At 33.5% G+C, this 12,675-nt stretch overlaps 3 protein-coding genes across 3 annotated transcripts; 2 read left to right on the top strand and 1 right to left on the bottom strand.

Moving 5' to 3' along the window:
- The first annotated feature begins 4,151 nt into the window (after positions 1 to 4,151).
- On the top strand, positions 4,152 to 6,214 carry LOC145571941 (F-box protein At3g59000-like). The gene is made up of 2 exons (XM_081630958.1): positions 4,152 to 4,304; positions 4,907 to 6,214. The coding sequence occupies exon 2, from the start codon at positions 4,909 to 4,911 to the stop codon at positions 5,992 to 5,994; it is 1,086 nt and encodes a 361-aa protein (XP_081487084.1). The 5' UTR covers positions 4,152 to 4,304; positions 4,907 to 4,908; the 3' UTR covers positions 5,995 to 6,214.
- A 106-nt stretch (positions 6,215 to 6,320) lies between these two features.
- LOC145571940 (uncharacterized) lies at positions 6,321 to 7,064 on the top strand. The gene is made up of 2 exons (XM_081630957.1): positions 6,321 to 6,551; positions 6,678 to 7,064. Exons 1-2 carry the CDS (start codon positions 6,447 to 6,449, stop codon positions 6,921 to 6,923), a joined length of 351 nt encoding a protein of 116 aa, XP_081487083.1. The 5' UTR covers positions 6,321 to 6,446; the 3' UTR covers positions 6,924 to 7,064.
- A 338-nt stretch (positions 7,065 to 7,402) lies between these two features.
- Positions 7,403 to 11,345, bottom strand: LOC145570307 (quinone-oxidoreductase homolog, chloroplastic). The gene is made up of 4 exons (XM_081629343.1): positions 11,095 to 11,345; positions 9,353 to 9,494; positions 8,424 to 8,515; positions 7,403 to 8,246 (listed from the first exon to the last, which is right to left on the bottom strand). The coding sequence occupies exons 1-4, from the start codon at positions 11,158 to 11,160 to the stop codon at positions 7,557 to 7,559; spliced, it is 990 nt and encodes a 329-aa protein (XP_081485469.1). The 5' UTR covers positions 11,161 to 11,345; the 3' UTR covers positions 7,403 to 7,556.
- Positions 11,346 to 12,675: the final 1,330 nt, after the last annotated feature.

Raw genomic sequence — 12,675 nt, 5'->3', positions numbered from 1 at the left:
GGCTCGTGCGGCAGCTCATATCTTTACTCGGGTAGGCTTTGCTATAGCTAGAGGAGTGGGAGCCCAGATTATATCTCGGCTTCCCACTAATTTATTATAGGTTGTATGACTTTTGTTTTTGATATATAATAATAATAATAATAATAATAATAATAATAATAATAATAATAATAATAATAACAATAATGAAATATGCTCTGCTCTGCTCTTCCTAGAAGCTCAAAAGAACAGGGCCTAAGGATGATGAAATGGTGGTTAATTTCATCCATGGATGAAGAAACTTGAAGAACATTAAAGAAGCTTGAGGAACAACGAAGAACATTGAAGAACGATTTTTTATTTTTATTATTTTGTATTAATTGCAATATTTTTCTTTTTTTTTGCAAAATTTTCTATTTTTTATCTGTTTTGTATTAATTGCAATATTTTTCGTTTTTTTTTTTATCTATTTTGTATTAATTGCATCACTTTCTTATTTAATAAGCCCCTACCACAATGTTATTATTTTCTCTCCCGCTAACTTACTTGCACGATAAGGGGAAAGGAGGTGGGAATAATGATGAGGGGAAGGGAAGGGAGGAAAGGTGATGGCTGATAGCTGATAGCCTGATAAAGACAATGGTCGTGGTAAGGGGGTTAATGGAAATCATTGAAGGGCTTTAGAGAGAAAAGGGAAGAAGAGGGGAGGGAAAGAGAAATAAAGCGGGTGGGGAAGGGAAGAGAGAGATATTAGGTGTGTTTAACCTATCTATAAATATAACTAAAATAATAACTGCTAACATTATCACTGTCCAAGAGTCAAATTCTCATAATAAAATTTTCCTCCAAAACTTTTGATATCGTAATATTTTTTTAAAAAATAAATAAAGGTTAGAAATTGGTAGATTAATTGTATATCTATACTATCTATTAAAAGACGTTTTTAAATTTGTGTATGTGCCACATGTATCATTTCTCACACAAGTATTACACCACATAATCATTCAACGACCTTTAACATCATCCACATCATCATTCAATGATCTAGATTAAAAATGCATACAAAGAGATTCGAACCTAAAACCTCTTTGAATGAAAATAACATGTATTACCATCTTAACTAGAAGTAAATAATGCTCTATTAATTCACATCTATATATAAATACAAGTATTAGAATGTAAAATAAAAACAAAATAAATCCAAATATAAGTTATTTTTATCATTGTATTCTAATTTACCCACAATATAAAAAAGCTAACAAGACTTTTAAAACGTCTAATATAAAAATGAAATTATTTAAAGTATCACTCGGAGCAAAGCTCTGCTCACACACTAGTTTCCTATAGTATTTTATGATTAAATATAACTACACAATTTTTAATGGATTAAAAATAAAATAAAAATTGGTGACTGGACTATATCATTTTTTATAAACTATTTATCTCCTCCTTCTCTATACATTTATAATGATTGTATGTTTTTGGGGTTCCACTCTTTATTATTTTTTCAATGAAAAATAAACCACTAAATTAATGCTAACATCTTAGTAATAAGTTTGAAATAATGTATTTAAATTATGAAGTATATAGTGTAATAAGGAGCATATGATTATAATACTCCTTATTTAACATCATATCTTTCCTTATAGAGTTATTGCTCAATTTGTCTAATAAGAAAGCACACAATTTTATTATAAATTTTCTTAATTACATATTACATACAAATAAAAAAATCTATACTAATATATTAAAAAACGTTTATAACAAAGTATACATGGCACATGACACGTTTCTCAAACACTAGAAACATGCTTTATCATCTCCAATCAACAGTTTTTAATGCTAATAAAAATGATCTTTATAGGGTTTAAACTCATGACCAACAATAATTAAGTTGAAATTCTAACCATCTCAACCAACTTTTAGTTATTTTTATACTTAAGACTCTTAATTATATATCTCACTTTAGTTGGTGTGTTTATTTATATATATTTTTTTGGAAAATTTGATTCTAATAATCCAGCCTTTAAGCGATTTTTTTTTTATTAATCCAACCTTTCAATTATTCTATAATAATCCAAGCTTTGGGGGGTGTTCTATTCTATTAGGTCAAGCAGGTCACTTAACCTATAATAATAAGTCACCTGCCACGTGTTACATTTTCATTTGTCCAAAAATATTTTTAATTTTAAAAAAAAGTTTTTTTTTTTCATTTCCTCTTCATCTTCTTCCTCCCTTCCACACCTCCATGAATGGCTCCAATTTCCGACCAGACCTCCACCTCCACCTCCGCCAGCAAGCCACCCACGATACCCGAACCCAAAAACCCGACCACAAACCCCAACCAACCAGCCACCACCTTAGTCGAAACCCTTAAACGCGACACCCGAACCCATAAACCCGACCCACAAACCCCAACCAACCAGCCAACCACCACCTTAGTCGAAACCCAGAGACACGACACCCGAATCCAGAAACATGACCCACGAACCCAGAAACCCCAACCCACCACCGATTTTTTTCCAAATTCTCTCTCCCCCAGATCCTTCTTCTTTCTTTCTTTCTTTATTTGTTTCAATTTCCCTCCATTTGCAAGAAATCTTCGATCTTCAAAACCCTAGAATTTACCCCCAGTTTGATTAGGGATTTACAAGATCAAGAATGAAACTTCCTCAAGAACTCTATGATTTCAGCAAAAATTCAATCGATCTTACTATGGGATTTGAAATTCTGAGTTTTAATTTGTACTCGATGGGTTTTGATTAAAAATTCTCAGTTTTATTTGGAATTTGGGTTTTTGTAGGGTGTGGCGTGGCTGGGGGAAGGGCTGGCTGGAGCGGCGACTGAAAGAGAGGGGAGGGGGAAAAGGGAAGGGAATGGTCAGAAAAGGGAGGTCAGGGCGAAGGGGGAGGGAGTGGCCGAAAAAGGGGGGTCAGGGCAAAGGGGGGGAGTGGCCGTTAATAGGGGCTGCCAGTATCAATGGGGGAGAAGGGAAGGCTGATATTCAGTTTTTTTTTTTTTTTTTTAGTTAAAAAAATTGAAAATGAAAAATAAAAATTACCTAAAGACCAGGTAACAGGTCACCTTGGCCTAATAGAATAGAACACCCCCCAAAGTTTGGAATATTGTGGAATAATCGAAAGGTCGGATTAATAAAAAAAGACCACTCAAAGGTCGGATTATTAGAATTAAATTTTCCTATTTTTTTTCCATTAGTTATTCTATTGTTTGATAATTAATATTTATGATGCATTGTGTATACAAAAAATTTAAATATTACAATATGATAATTATAGTAATGACATAAAGCATCGCTCGGGCCACACACTAGTTAATTGTTTAAATCGTGCATTGCGCGGGACTAACATAGGGTATGTTCTAACTGAGCTGAATTGAAGTGAACTGAATTCAATATTTTATGAGAAAAAGAAATTAGGAAGTGAACTGAAGTGAAATGAAAATAAGATGAAGAGAATAGGCCCCTAGTTACTACTAAATCAATTACCAACAAACAACAAGTTAGAGATCAATAAAAGCAAATTATCCTTGAAAGTTGGATTGGCTAAAATTGGATTATGGAAGCAATTTTATTATTATTATTTCTATTTCTTATTAGCAATTAAATTAAATCATGATTGCTAAATACAACCCTAATCTAGGATCGTTAATATTGAAATCATATGCGAAATTTAATGCAAAATTAACCCATATTCGGATTTTAAACCGTCCATATGCGTGATTCGGATTTGTCAAAATTGTGAGATTTCCTAGCTTTTCTTTTTCTTTTTTTTTTTTTTTGGAGAAATAAACATTAAAAGCTTGAAGAACAACGAAACTGAAGAACAATTTTTATTTTTTATTTTTTTAGTTTTTCTTATTTCTGGATTTTATGAAAAACTGATTTAAATAAAATAATTTCGAAAAAAATAAAAAGAATTTAGGAAAATCAAAAAATAATCTTCATAAAATAGAAAAAGAATTAAAAATAGAAAAAATTAAAAAGAAGTTTGACCAACTTTTTTTAAAAAAAGAAAAATCAGCCAATCCCATTTAAGTATAGTGGTGGTCATTTTAAGTATGACCATAGTAGAAACATCCCTATTGATTATACTCATCAATCAAAATAAAAATCAATAGCAATTACATTCAAAAAAAAAAAAAAAAAAAAAAATCTAGGATTGGCTGTATAACAATATAAGTAATCAAGTGTTCAATTATATACGGAGTAACGGAGGAAACAAAACTAATACTCCGTATTTCGTAATTCTCAATTTACTCACTCGTTCAATGCACTACAGCAGAAAATTTCAATTTCAATTTTCTAGGTAATTTTATTAACGATCCTTATTACGGTTTTTTTTTTTTTTTTTTTTTTTTTTTTTTTTCTCTCTCTCTCTTTTACTATTATTCAATTCTGATTTATGTAACCCTTCCTTTACCTCTAAGCATTTAAGATTTTAAAAATTATACGAGTATATGTTGAAAATAAATTGTTACTCCATATTCATACATCAAACAGTGTTATTTACATTTATTTTAGTGTTTTAGTGATCTTAGAGATGCATATACCATATTCTTGTTTCAAAGTATCTTGAAGTGTTGAGTCAAATATAGTTTTTGGTTGAATTATACTTTGCGATTGTAATTTATAAAGCCCTACTGATTCACACCAAAGAAAAACAAATAAACATTAATACTCGCATTATACTTTAAATGGTTTTTTTTTTTTTCCTTGGTGTGAATGAATCAATAGGGCATTACAAATTACATGGAGGATTTGAACCTGTGATCTATATATTGTACACATACCCTTAGTATTAACTATTAGGCCAAGGCCTCGTTGGTAGCTTTCATGTGTTTTTTTTTTTTTGTTTTGTTGTTGTTGTTATATATAGCATGATCCTAATTTCTTCTAAAAATTACACAGATATGGTGAGAACAATGGATAATCCCAGAAAGAGTGGATGTGTAGATGCAGATGATCGGATTTCGCAGTTGCCGGAACACTTCCTCCACCACATTCTATCATTTATTCCCATTAAAGACACAGCTCGAACATGTACTTTGTCAAAGGAGTGGAAGAGAGTATGCACTTCTTACAACATTTACACATGTTTGAGTTATGATCACAACTCTTTTGCCTTACAGTTACTACTTTCTGCTGATGCATTCGGGCAAGAGCCCGATGTGTATGAAATAAGGGACAAATTCGTGGATTTTGTGGTACATAACTTAGGAAGAATAAGCCAACAAAAGTCACCAGTACTAAGACTATCATTAGATGTGGCTGTATTTAACGACCAGTTTTCTATTGTAGATGAGTTGATGGGTCAGGTTGGAAAAACTAAGGTTGAAGAATTGTGTGTTACCGTGCAAACAATTAAGTCTAAGGTGTTTACAGAGTGGGGAAAGACGTTGGAAGATGTATGTTATGAATTTCCCTACCCGACTGTACTAGCTTCAAACTGGCTCGAATCTCTTACTATTCGATGGTGCAAGTTCCCTGCGACAGCTGCAGGCACGTTTTCATCCCTGCGACAACTGTGGCTAGAACAAGTTATGTTTAGTGAAGAATCATTAAGCACTTTGGGAGGTTGTTGTCCAGGGATTGAGTCGATAGATTTTGATGATTGCACGTTTTGGTTTGAAGCCCTTAAGCTGTCGAAGTTTCCTAAGATAAAGAAGGTTTCCATAGCTACAAGCAAAATTGGTTTGCTCAATAATGTTGACACTACAGAAACTAACCTAGAGAATTTTCATTATGAAAGTTATGGACACAGATGGGTGACAAGTCCAGCTGCTTGTCGTAATATCAGGGAACTCGACCTGTATGAATGCCCTGTAACTGCGCCTAGTCTGTTTGAAGACTTTACAACAGCTTTTCCACTTATTGAGAAAGCACGTATCAGTCATTCAAGTTTTGAAGGTGTAGATTGGTTAAAAGTTACTACTAATTATCATCTAAGGAGTTACATATATTTAATAATAAATCAGTTCTTCAGAAGCTTTATGTAGACTGTCCAAACCTGAGGTATTTCATGTTTTATGGTACTGTTTCAGAGGAGGTTTATATCAACTGTCCAAAACTAAGGAATTTTCAATATTATGTCCATGGTAATAACTTTCCAAAGGTTATTTCTGTTAACCTTCCGACTGCCTTGAGGTATAGATTCGATATTTATTTGTATAGTGATCTTGACACGTCGTGGTTCATCAGCTTAAAGAAGTTCATTGAACAGATAGGAGGACACAAGAGTATTTGGCTCTCTCTTAGGATTTGCCTAAAGATAATATGTGCAACAATCTTTGTTTTTCTGAGCTTTTGCAAAATATGTGTTAGAAAAACATTATTCATTGTACTGTATGTTTTCTTTTGCAAGGTTAAATTTGTTCTAGATGAATTTGAAGCAACTCCGATTTCCCAACTTAAACATGTCCACCTAGAACTGGATATTGCAAATGATAAAATGGCAGATAAAGGCCATCTAGCAGCTTTTGTGGATGGTCTCTTTTGGGCTACCTATCCAAATACCTGGACTTTACGAAGTTATTACTGTTATAATGTTCTCAAGGTATGCCGATTCATTCCTATCCAAGTGTATTCAACTGTCTAAACGGATTAAGTAGTTTCTGAAATAGTTGAGAACTTGTTATAACTATCAACTATATATTCATGTGTTTCTGTTTTTGGTTTTCAGTACTTGTGTGGAAAATTAGCAGACACGAAACCTCGAAATGAATCTTGTTGTGAGCTGCACAATAAATATTGGTGGCATAACATAGAAGATTTTGAAGTTACGCTGGGAGATAAAGACATGAAGGAGAAGTTGACGTGTTTGGCAGAACAGACAAACCATCAAAAGAGTAACCCTGAGTTCAGATTTCTATGGTGCACCATTGAAGGAGCCATAGCAAGGTTTTTGATGGAGATGCATGAATCTTGATTATAGTACTTTCTCCGGGTTTTTTCTTTTACGGAGTACTTCAAATGACTTGAAGCATTATTCGCATTATTCACTTTGATTTTTGTTATTTTTTTCTAATTAATTTTCATGAGTGTTTTATTTATTAAAACAGAGTGTTTTTTTAAAGAGTTCTAGGAGTTGTCTTTTAATCTTGAAAAATCAAAGAAAAGTGATCGGACGTACTTGAGATGGGCGGAAGCCTGTTTGAAATGTCTACACTGCTGAGCTTCTCTTCCTTTGAATTTGCTGTAAAGCATAACAAAATCTGAGGAAACTTCGTCGGCAACCTCATATTGAGACCATCTCAACATCCCATGGCATGGATACAACCACCATACACCATATACTTGTTTTTGCCTCCTTGCCGCTCAGACTCTCATCAAACTCAAAAAGAGGTTAATCATACAGGATTACAGTATACAAGTTTATAACCAAGAAATAAGTTGACAAAAATAGTATACACCCAAAACCTAACTTCTTCTCCATTAGGAAGTATTCCGTATAACTTTTATGTTTATAAACAAATTACGGAGTATAAATAAAAAAATATACCATTATAAACTTACATGTTTATTACAGTCAAGCTATATTGTCTGCATCAATAAATTCTATTCAAGGCTCTATGATAATCTTCCCAGTAGCATGACCACTCATTATCCTACTCCAAGCTTCTTCAGCTTTCTTCAAGGGATGTTTTGAGTCTATGACTGTTTTAAGCTTTCCTTCCTTCACCAAATTCACCACATAATCAAAGTTTTCTGTTTTTGGAATCAAAAGCAGGGGAACCAGCTGCTTCTTTGAGAATGTCAGCTTCTTCAAAGCAAAAGTCATCATTGCACTTGGAGTGGGAGTCAAATCTATTACCTTACCAGTTGCACTCAAATTGGGTTCAAAGGTGGACCAAGGGATTCCGCTCGCACCATGGATCACATAGTCATATTTCTTTCCTGATGGACTATTTAAGGACGCCCCTTCCGGGGTCTTGTAGTCGAGAACCTCATCGGCCCCTAAGCCCTTGACAAAGTCTAGGTTGCGAGCTCCACATGTAGCTGTAACATGTGTGTTTCCCATCTTTGCCAGTTGGACTGCATAGTGGCCTACACCCCCTGATGCAGCGGTGATCAATATGTTCTTTCTTTCACCACTTCCATCAAGCTTGATGTTTGCAGACTGGGTGAGAGCTTGGTGAGCAGTAAGGGCAGCAACAGGTAGGGCTGCACCATCAGGTGCTGATACTTCTGGTGGTCTGGAAACTGTCAGGTTCTCCTTTGCCACAGCGTATTCAGCCAGTGCCCCCCCAGTCTGTCAATCATAACATTAATCAGTCACAATTTTGGTTTTCCCCACAGAAAACTCACTTATTGGTTTCATGAGATAGGGCCTCTGTGATCAAAATAGCAGGTGCGGCATACCCCTCACTCATACACAGTTAAAAAAATATCTACTAAAAGAATTAGATTTGGGAAGCAAGCAACTTACAGCATGGCTAAGAATGGCCACAACCTTGTCACCAGTTTTGAACCTCTTTACAGAAGATCCAGCCTGGACTACCTCCCCAGCAACATCAGTTCCTGAACCAACACAAAAAGATTTTTAGCTACATAGGTATGATGCAAAATATAATCATCTTCCATGCAAAGAATTGCCTAGATAGAATCAAAATTATTAATTTAACAAGCAACCATTTGTACAATGCCTTCTTAAGATTTTACATTAATTGAGAACATTACACATTTTAAGGAAAATGGTCACAGCCACAGCCCTTCCAGAAGAATAAAAATGGTAATAACAATTCTGAACTTGATGTGCAGTTCTACACCCTGTAATGAATTTAAATGCCAATATAATAGCTTAATACAAAAATATAGGGAGTTAATTCTTGAGCATATATGATATAACACACTGGTATAATACAACAGCATTATCTGCATCCTACATTAATCAAATAGTGAGATTTCCAAGTTCCAACACAGTTCACCACAGAGAGGTTTAACTTCTGCCACAGATTACCACCATCCACAGTCTTCTCACACGAAAGAGGGCAGAGGGTGGATAAACAAAACTACTCAAATATGTCAAGTGAAAACCAAGAACTAAACTTTTGATGGTTATCCATCAGCAGGAGGGGATAGGGGGATAAACTCCTGCACGAGATGAGTGTTAAATGGACCCACAATATTGGGATTCATAGGTGCAGTGCCATCCACCCACCCCAAACCTCATGCTCAACAAGAAAAGCTAAGTACATCCTAAAATCACACATTCACACAGTTGACATAACACAGAAGATGACTATCAAGCTGCTTGAAGAGTATACAGTATTAGTTACAATAGTTAAGACTTGAGCCAAGAGTGTAAATAAAACTACAGCAGTATTGCCACTTTGCCAGTATGAGTGTATGGCATACCAGGTATTGTGGGGAACTTGCGGGGTAAGAAGGGCCGTAGAACACCCGTCTGTATCTTCCAATCAATTGGATTCAGAGTTGCTGCCTCAATCTTAACCAATATCTCATCAGCCTTTGGATCAGGAACACCAACCTTAACATGCTGCAACATAAACAAAACTAATGAGAACACATGAAGATAACATTTTGGTTCAAGAATTATTCACCTGTTTCTTGTTTAAGTTACTTTTACCTATGGAATGAATGCATCATAGTTTTAAACACATGGTATATATCAATTAATTAGGGACTCTGAACAAAAGTTCGAATGTAAATAACATTATACTCTCCTTTTTTATTTTCTTTTTTTTTTAATTTCTTCTAGCGGATTACAAACGTCAGCTCACTTAGTAAGATATGTACAGTTAAATAAGCAGAGTAATGAGAACACATGAAGATAACATTTTGGTTCAAGAATTATTCACCTGTTTCTTGTTTAAGTTACTTTTACCTATGGAATGAATGCATCATAGTTTTAAACACATGGTATATATCAATTAATTAGGGACTGAACAAAAGTTCGAATGTAAATACCATTATACTCTCCTTTTTTATTTTCTTTTTTTTTTATTTCTTCTAGCGGATTACAAACGTCAGCTCACTTAGTAAGATATGTACAGTTAAATAAGCAGAGCTAAGGTTCAACAAAAAAACATATGAAATATCAAATAAAATGGGAAAGGAAGGTCGAAATTTCCAACCAATAAAAGCAAGACTTTCAAATCCAAAGGATGGGGGACAGAGCACAGAGGACAGACAAACAGCATGTATACGAAATGGACTAGATCCAAAAGATGAACTAATTCACATGCGTTTCAGCACTATCGTAACAATTTAATCAATGACCATAGAACCTCGAATAAAAGTATACTGATTTATCTAAATTTAGTTCCAGTGATCTCAAGGTTACCTACAGATATCTTAGTATGAGCAAAACATAAAATTAAAATACAACATTGTTCATGTAATAAATTTCACAACTCCCAAATTCTGTATCTTCAAACAGCAACAACCAAACCACTCGGTGTGCATCCTTCCAATGCCGGGATTAGCAAGTTATGACTTAAGTGTATAATTAATAAGGTGATGTTGTGGGATGATCATGATAAAGTTCAAAACTTAAAATCCTACGAAGCGTTACCAATTACCCTTAATCAATTAACTCTAGAAGAGAGAATCACTAATCTTCAAATTGAAAACTTCATATTGTAGTTGGTAAATTAGATGCATTATTTTATCAACATTTGGGCCCAAAATTTAGTTTATAATAGACTAGTAGATGCTCCTAGGTCCTGGCCATAACCTAATGGAATATACTACTCAGTATATACAGAAATCTTCAACCTTTTCAATCAATTATATTACTTCCTCTATTTTTCAATTCCAAAAGCAATTGAACTTACACATCCTAATCAACTTTCAAGTCCATCAAACATTTAAATTATTACACAACTAAAAATATATAAAAAGAAAACAAAACCCAATTTGTTAATCTACCTTAATTTCTCTAATTTATTCATTTTATATACGAAATATAAAATCAACAACTTGGGTATTACTCTGTATACAATATACTACCATTCCAAAATTTCAATTGCCATGCATTGCCAGAAATACATATACAAAATTTAAAAAATACCCAATTAATACCAACAAAAAAACAATCAAATTCGATGGAAATTAAAATTAAAATTAAAAGGGACCTTCAAGGCATCAGCTCCACCGCCATAGCCAGAATATTGAAGCGCGTGCATAAGTTTGGAAGCCATTTGAGCGTCAGATGTCAGATGATACTCTCTCTTTCACGTCTCAGTCTTCTTAGTTCTTCGGTATTTGGTTTATTTTTTGGGAGAGTTTCTTTTCGCCGATGAATATGATCACATATTCACATTATTCGCATTTGACAAGGAATGCGTGGTCTGCAGGATGGCCACATTTGTACAAAATCGTGGATGTTACCACCTTGTCGATTAAAGTTTTAGGGGTGGTACTCCGAATGGAGAGCAAATTTCGGTAATAATTATTAGGGGTTAGTATATCGGGTGCACGGTCAAAATTTTAAGATCCGAATTCAGAATTGGTTGGTATTGGGTCTTAAAATTCGAAACTAGAATTGGAATTGGTTCAATCGGGTCTAAAAATTTAGGACTTGGAATTGGAACCACCAGGTACCGGTTCCGGATACCCACTTATGTATATAATCGTTAAAATATAATATAAATTATAATTTTTTTTAGTCTATTTTCATTTTTAGCGTCTAACACTTGTATTTACATATGGATTAAGCTGCTTGTCGTCAAAAAAAAAAAATATGGATTAAGCTATTTTATTTATGTAAGGTATTAAAAATATTTTTTTAATTTACTAACTAGATACATTTAACATTATTTTATTTTTAAAAACTTATTTAGTGTAAGATATGTTGGGTAATCGGGTACCCAACCAGTTCCGGGTCCAAAAAATCAAGAACTGGAATTGAAATCGGTTCCTTAATTTATTATCCACCTTAATTTATTATCCATTATTGGAACCACATGGTCCAATTCCATTTCTAGACCCGTCGGTTTCTAACTGGTTCCAGTTCCAAATCCGGATATTCGGAATTTTTGCTCACCCCTAACTATATATAAAATAAATTAGTGAAATTGTTATTGGTGATTGTTGAAATCTAGTGAAATAATAAAGGATCCATTTCAAACACACATATCTCTCAATCTAGAAATGATTTTGAAATGATCCAAGTTGGAGGTTGGAGGTGATAGCTTGTTTCAAGAGCTTTCCAATGATGAGTTATATGCTCACATTCGATATGAAAACGAGAAAGTTATGATCGTTTTATGAAAAACTATTGAAGCTGACCCTATGCAATTTTTATAGTTCGGCCCTTTTATCATAATTTAAATTTTGGTAAAATGATACTTCATAAATATTAATTTCAATTGTCACATTGCACGGTAAATTACAAAAAATAAAATCCTGACATTTTCACGGGCACTTTTAAGACCAATTATCTCAATAATTTAAAAATATAGCAAAATATATTATCATAAAAAATTTCAGCAAGTTGTATTAAAAACTATGTTAACTAAATTTATAGACAAGATATGTTCAATCAATCAATTAATCAAAGTCTTAATCCCATAAGTGGGGGTCGGTTTCATGATGAAATGTGACAAGATACGATAAAGTAATTTTAAAAAAAAATACTTACCTATAGATTCTTCACTAATCGTTGATTGTATAAGCGAATTTGAGAAATAGAAAATTAGGTGTAATTTTGTGTA

Source organism: Chenopodium album, chromosome 12 (genome assembly GCF_948465745.1).
Source record: "Chenopodium album chromosome 12, dcCheAlbu1.1, whole genome shotgun sequence".
In the NCBI taxonomy this organism is placed as follows: domain Eukaryota; kingdom Viridiplantae; phylum Streptophyta; class Magnoliopsida; order Caryophyllales; family Amaranthaceae; genus Chenopodium; species Chenopodium album.
The sequence above is the reverse complement of the archived record's forward strand: the minus strand, read 5'-3'. Positions and strand labels throughout refer to the sequence as shown.

What these genes read in the sequence shown, in the direction of transcription:
- LOC145570307 (XM_081629343.1), bottom strand. Translation starts at nt 11,160, where the DNA reads ATGGCTTCCAAACTTATGCACGCGCTTCAATATTCTGGCTATGGCGGT. An exon ending in CAAGTTCCCCACAATACCTG is followed by an intron (nt 8,516 to 9,352) that starts GTATGCCATACA and finishes GTGTTGGTTCAG; the next exon opens with GAACTGATGTTGCTGGGGAG. An exon ending in TGGCCATTCTTAGCCATGCT is followed by an intron (nt 8,247 to 8,423) that starts GTAAGTTGCTTG and finishes TATGATTGACAG; the next exon opens with ACTGGGGGGGCACTGGCTGA.
- LOC145571940 (XM_081630957.1), top strand. Translation starts at nt 6,447, where the DNA reads ATGGCAGATAAAGGCCATCTAGCAGCTTTTGTGGATGGTCTCTTTTGG. An exon ending in ACTGTTATAATGTTCTCAAG is followed by an intron (nt 6,552 to 6,677) that starts GTATGCCGATTC and finishes TTTGGTTTTCAG; the next exon opens with TACTTGTGTGGAAAATTAGC.
- LOC145571941 (XM_081630958.1), top strand. Translation starts at nt 4,909, where the DNA reads ATGGTGAGAACAATGGATAATCCCAGAAAGAGTGGATGTGTAGATGCA.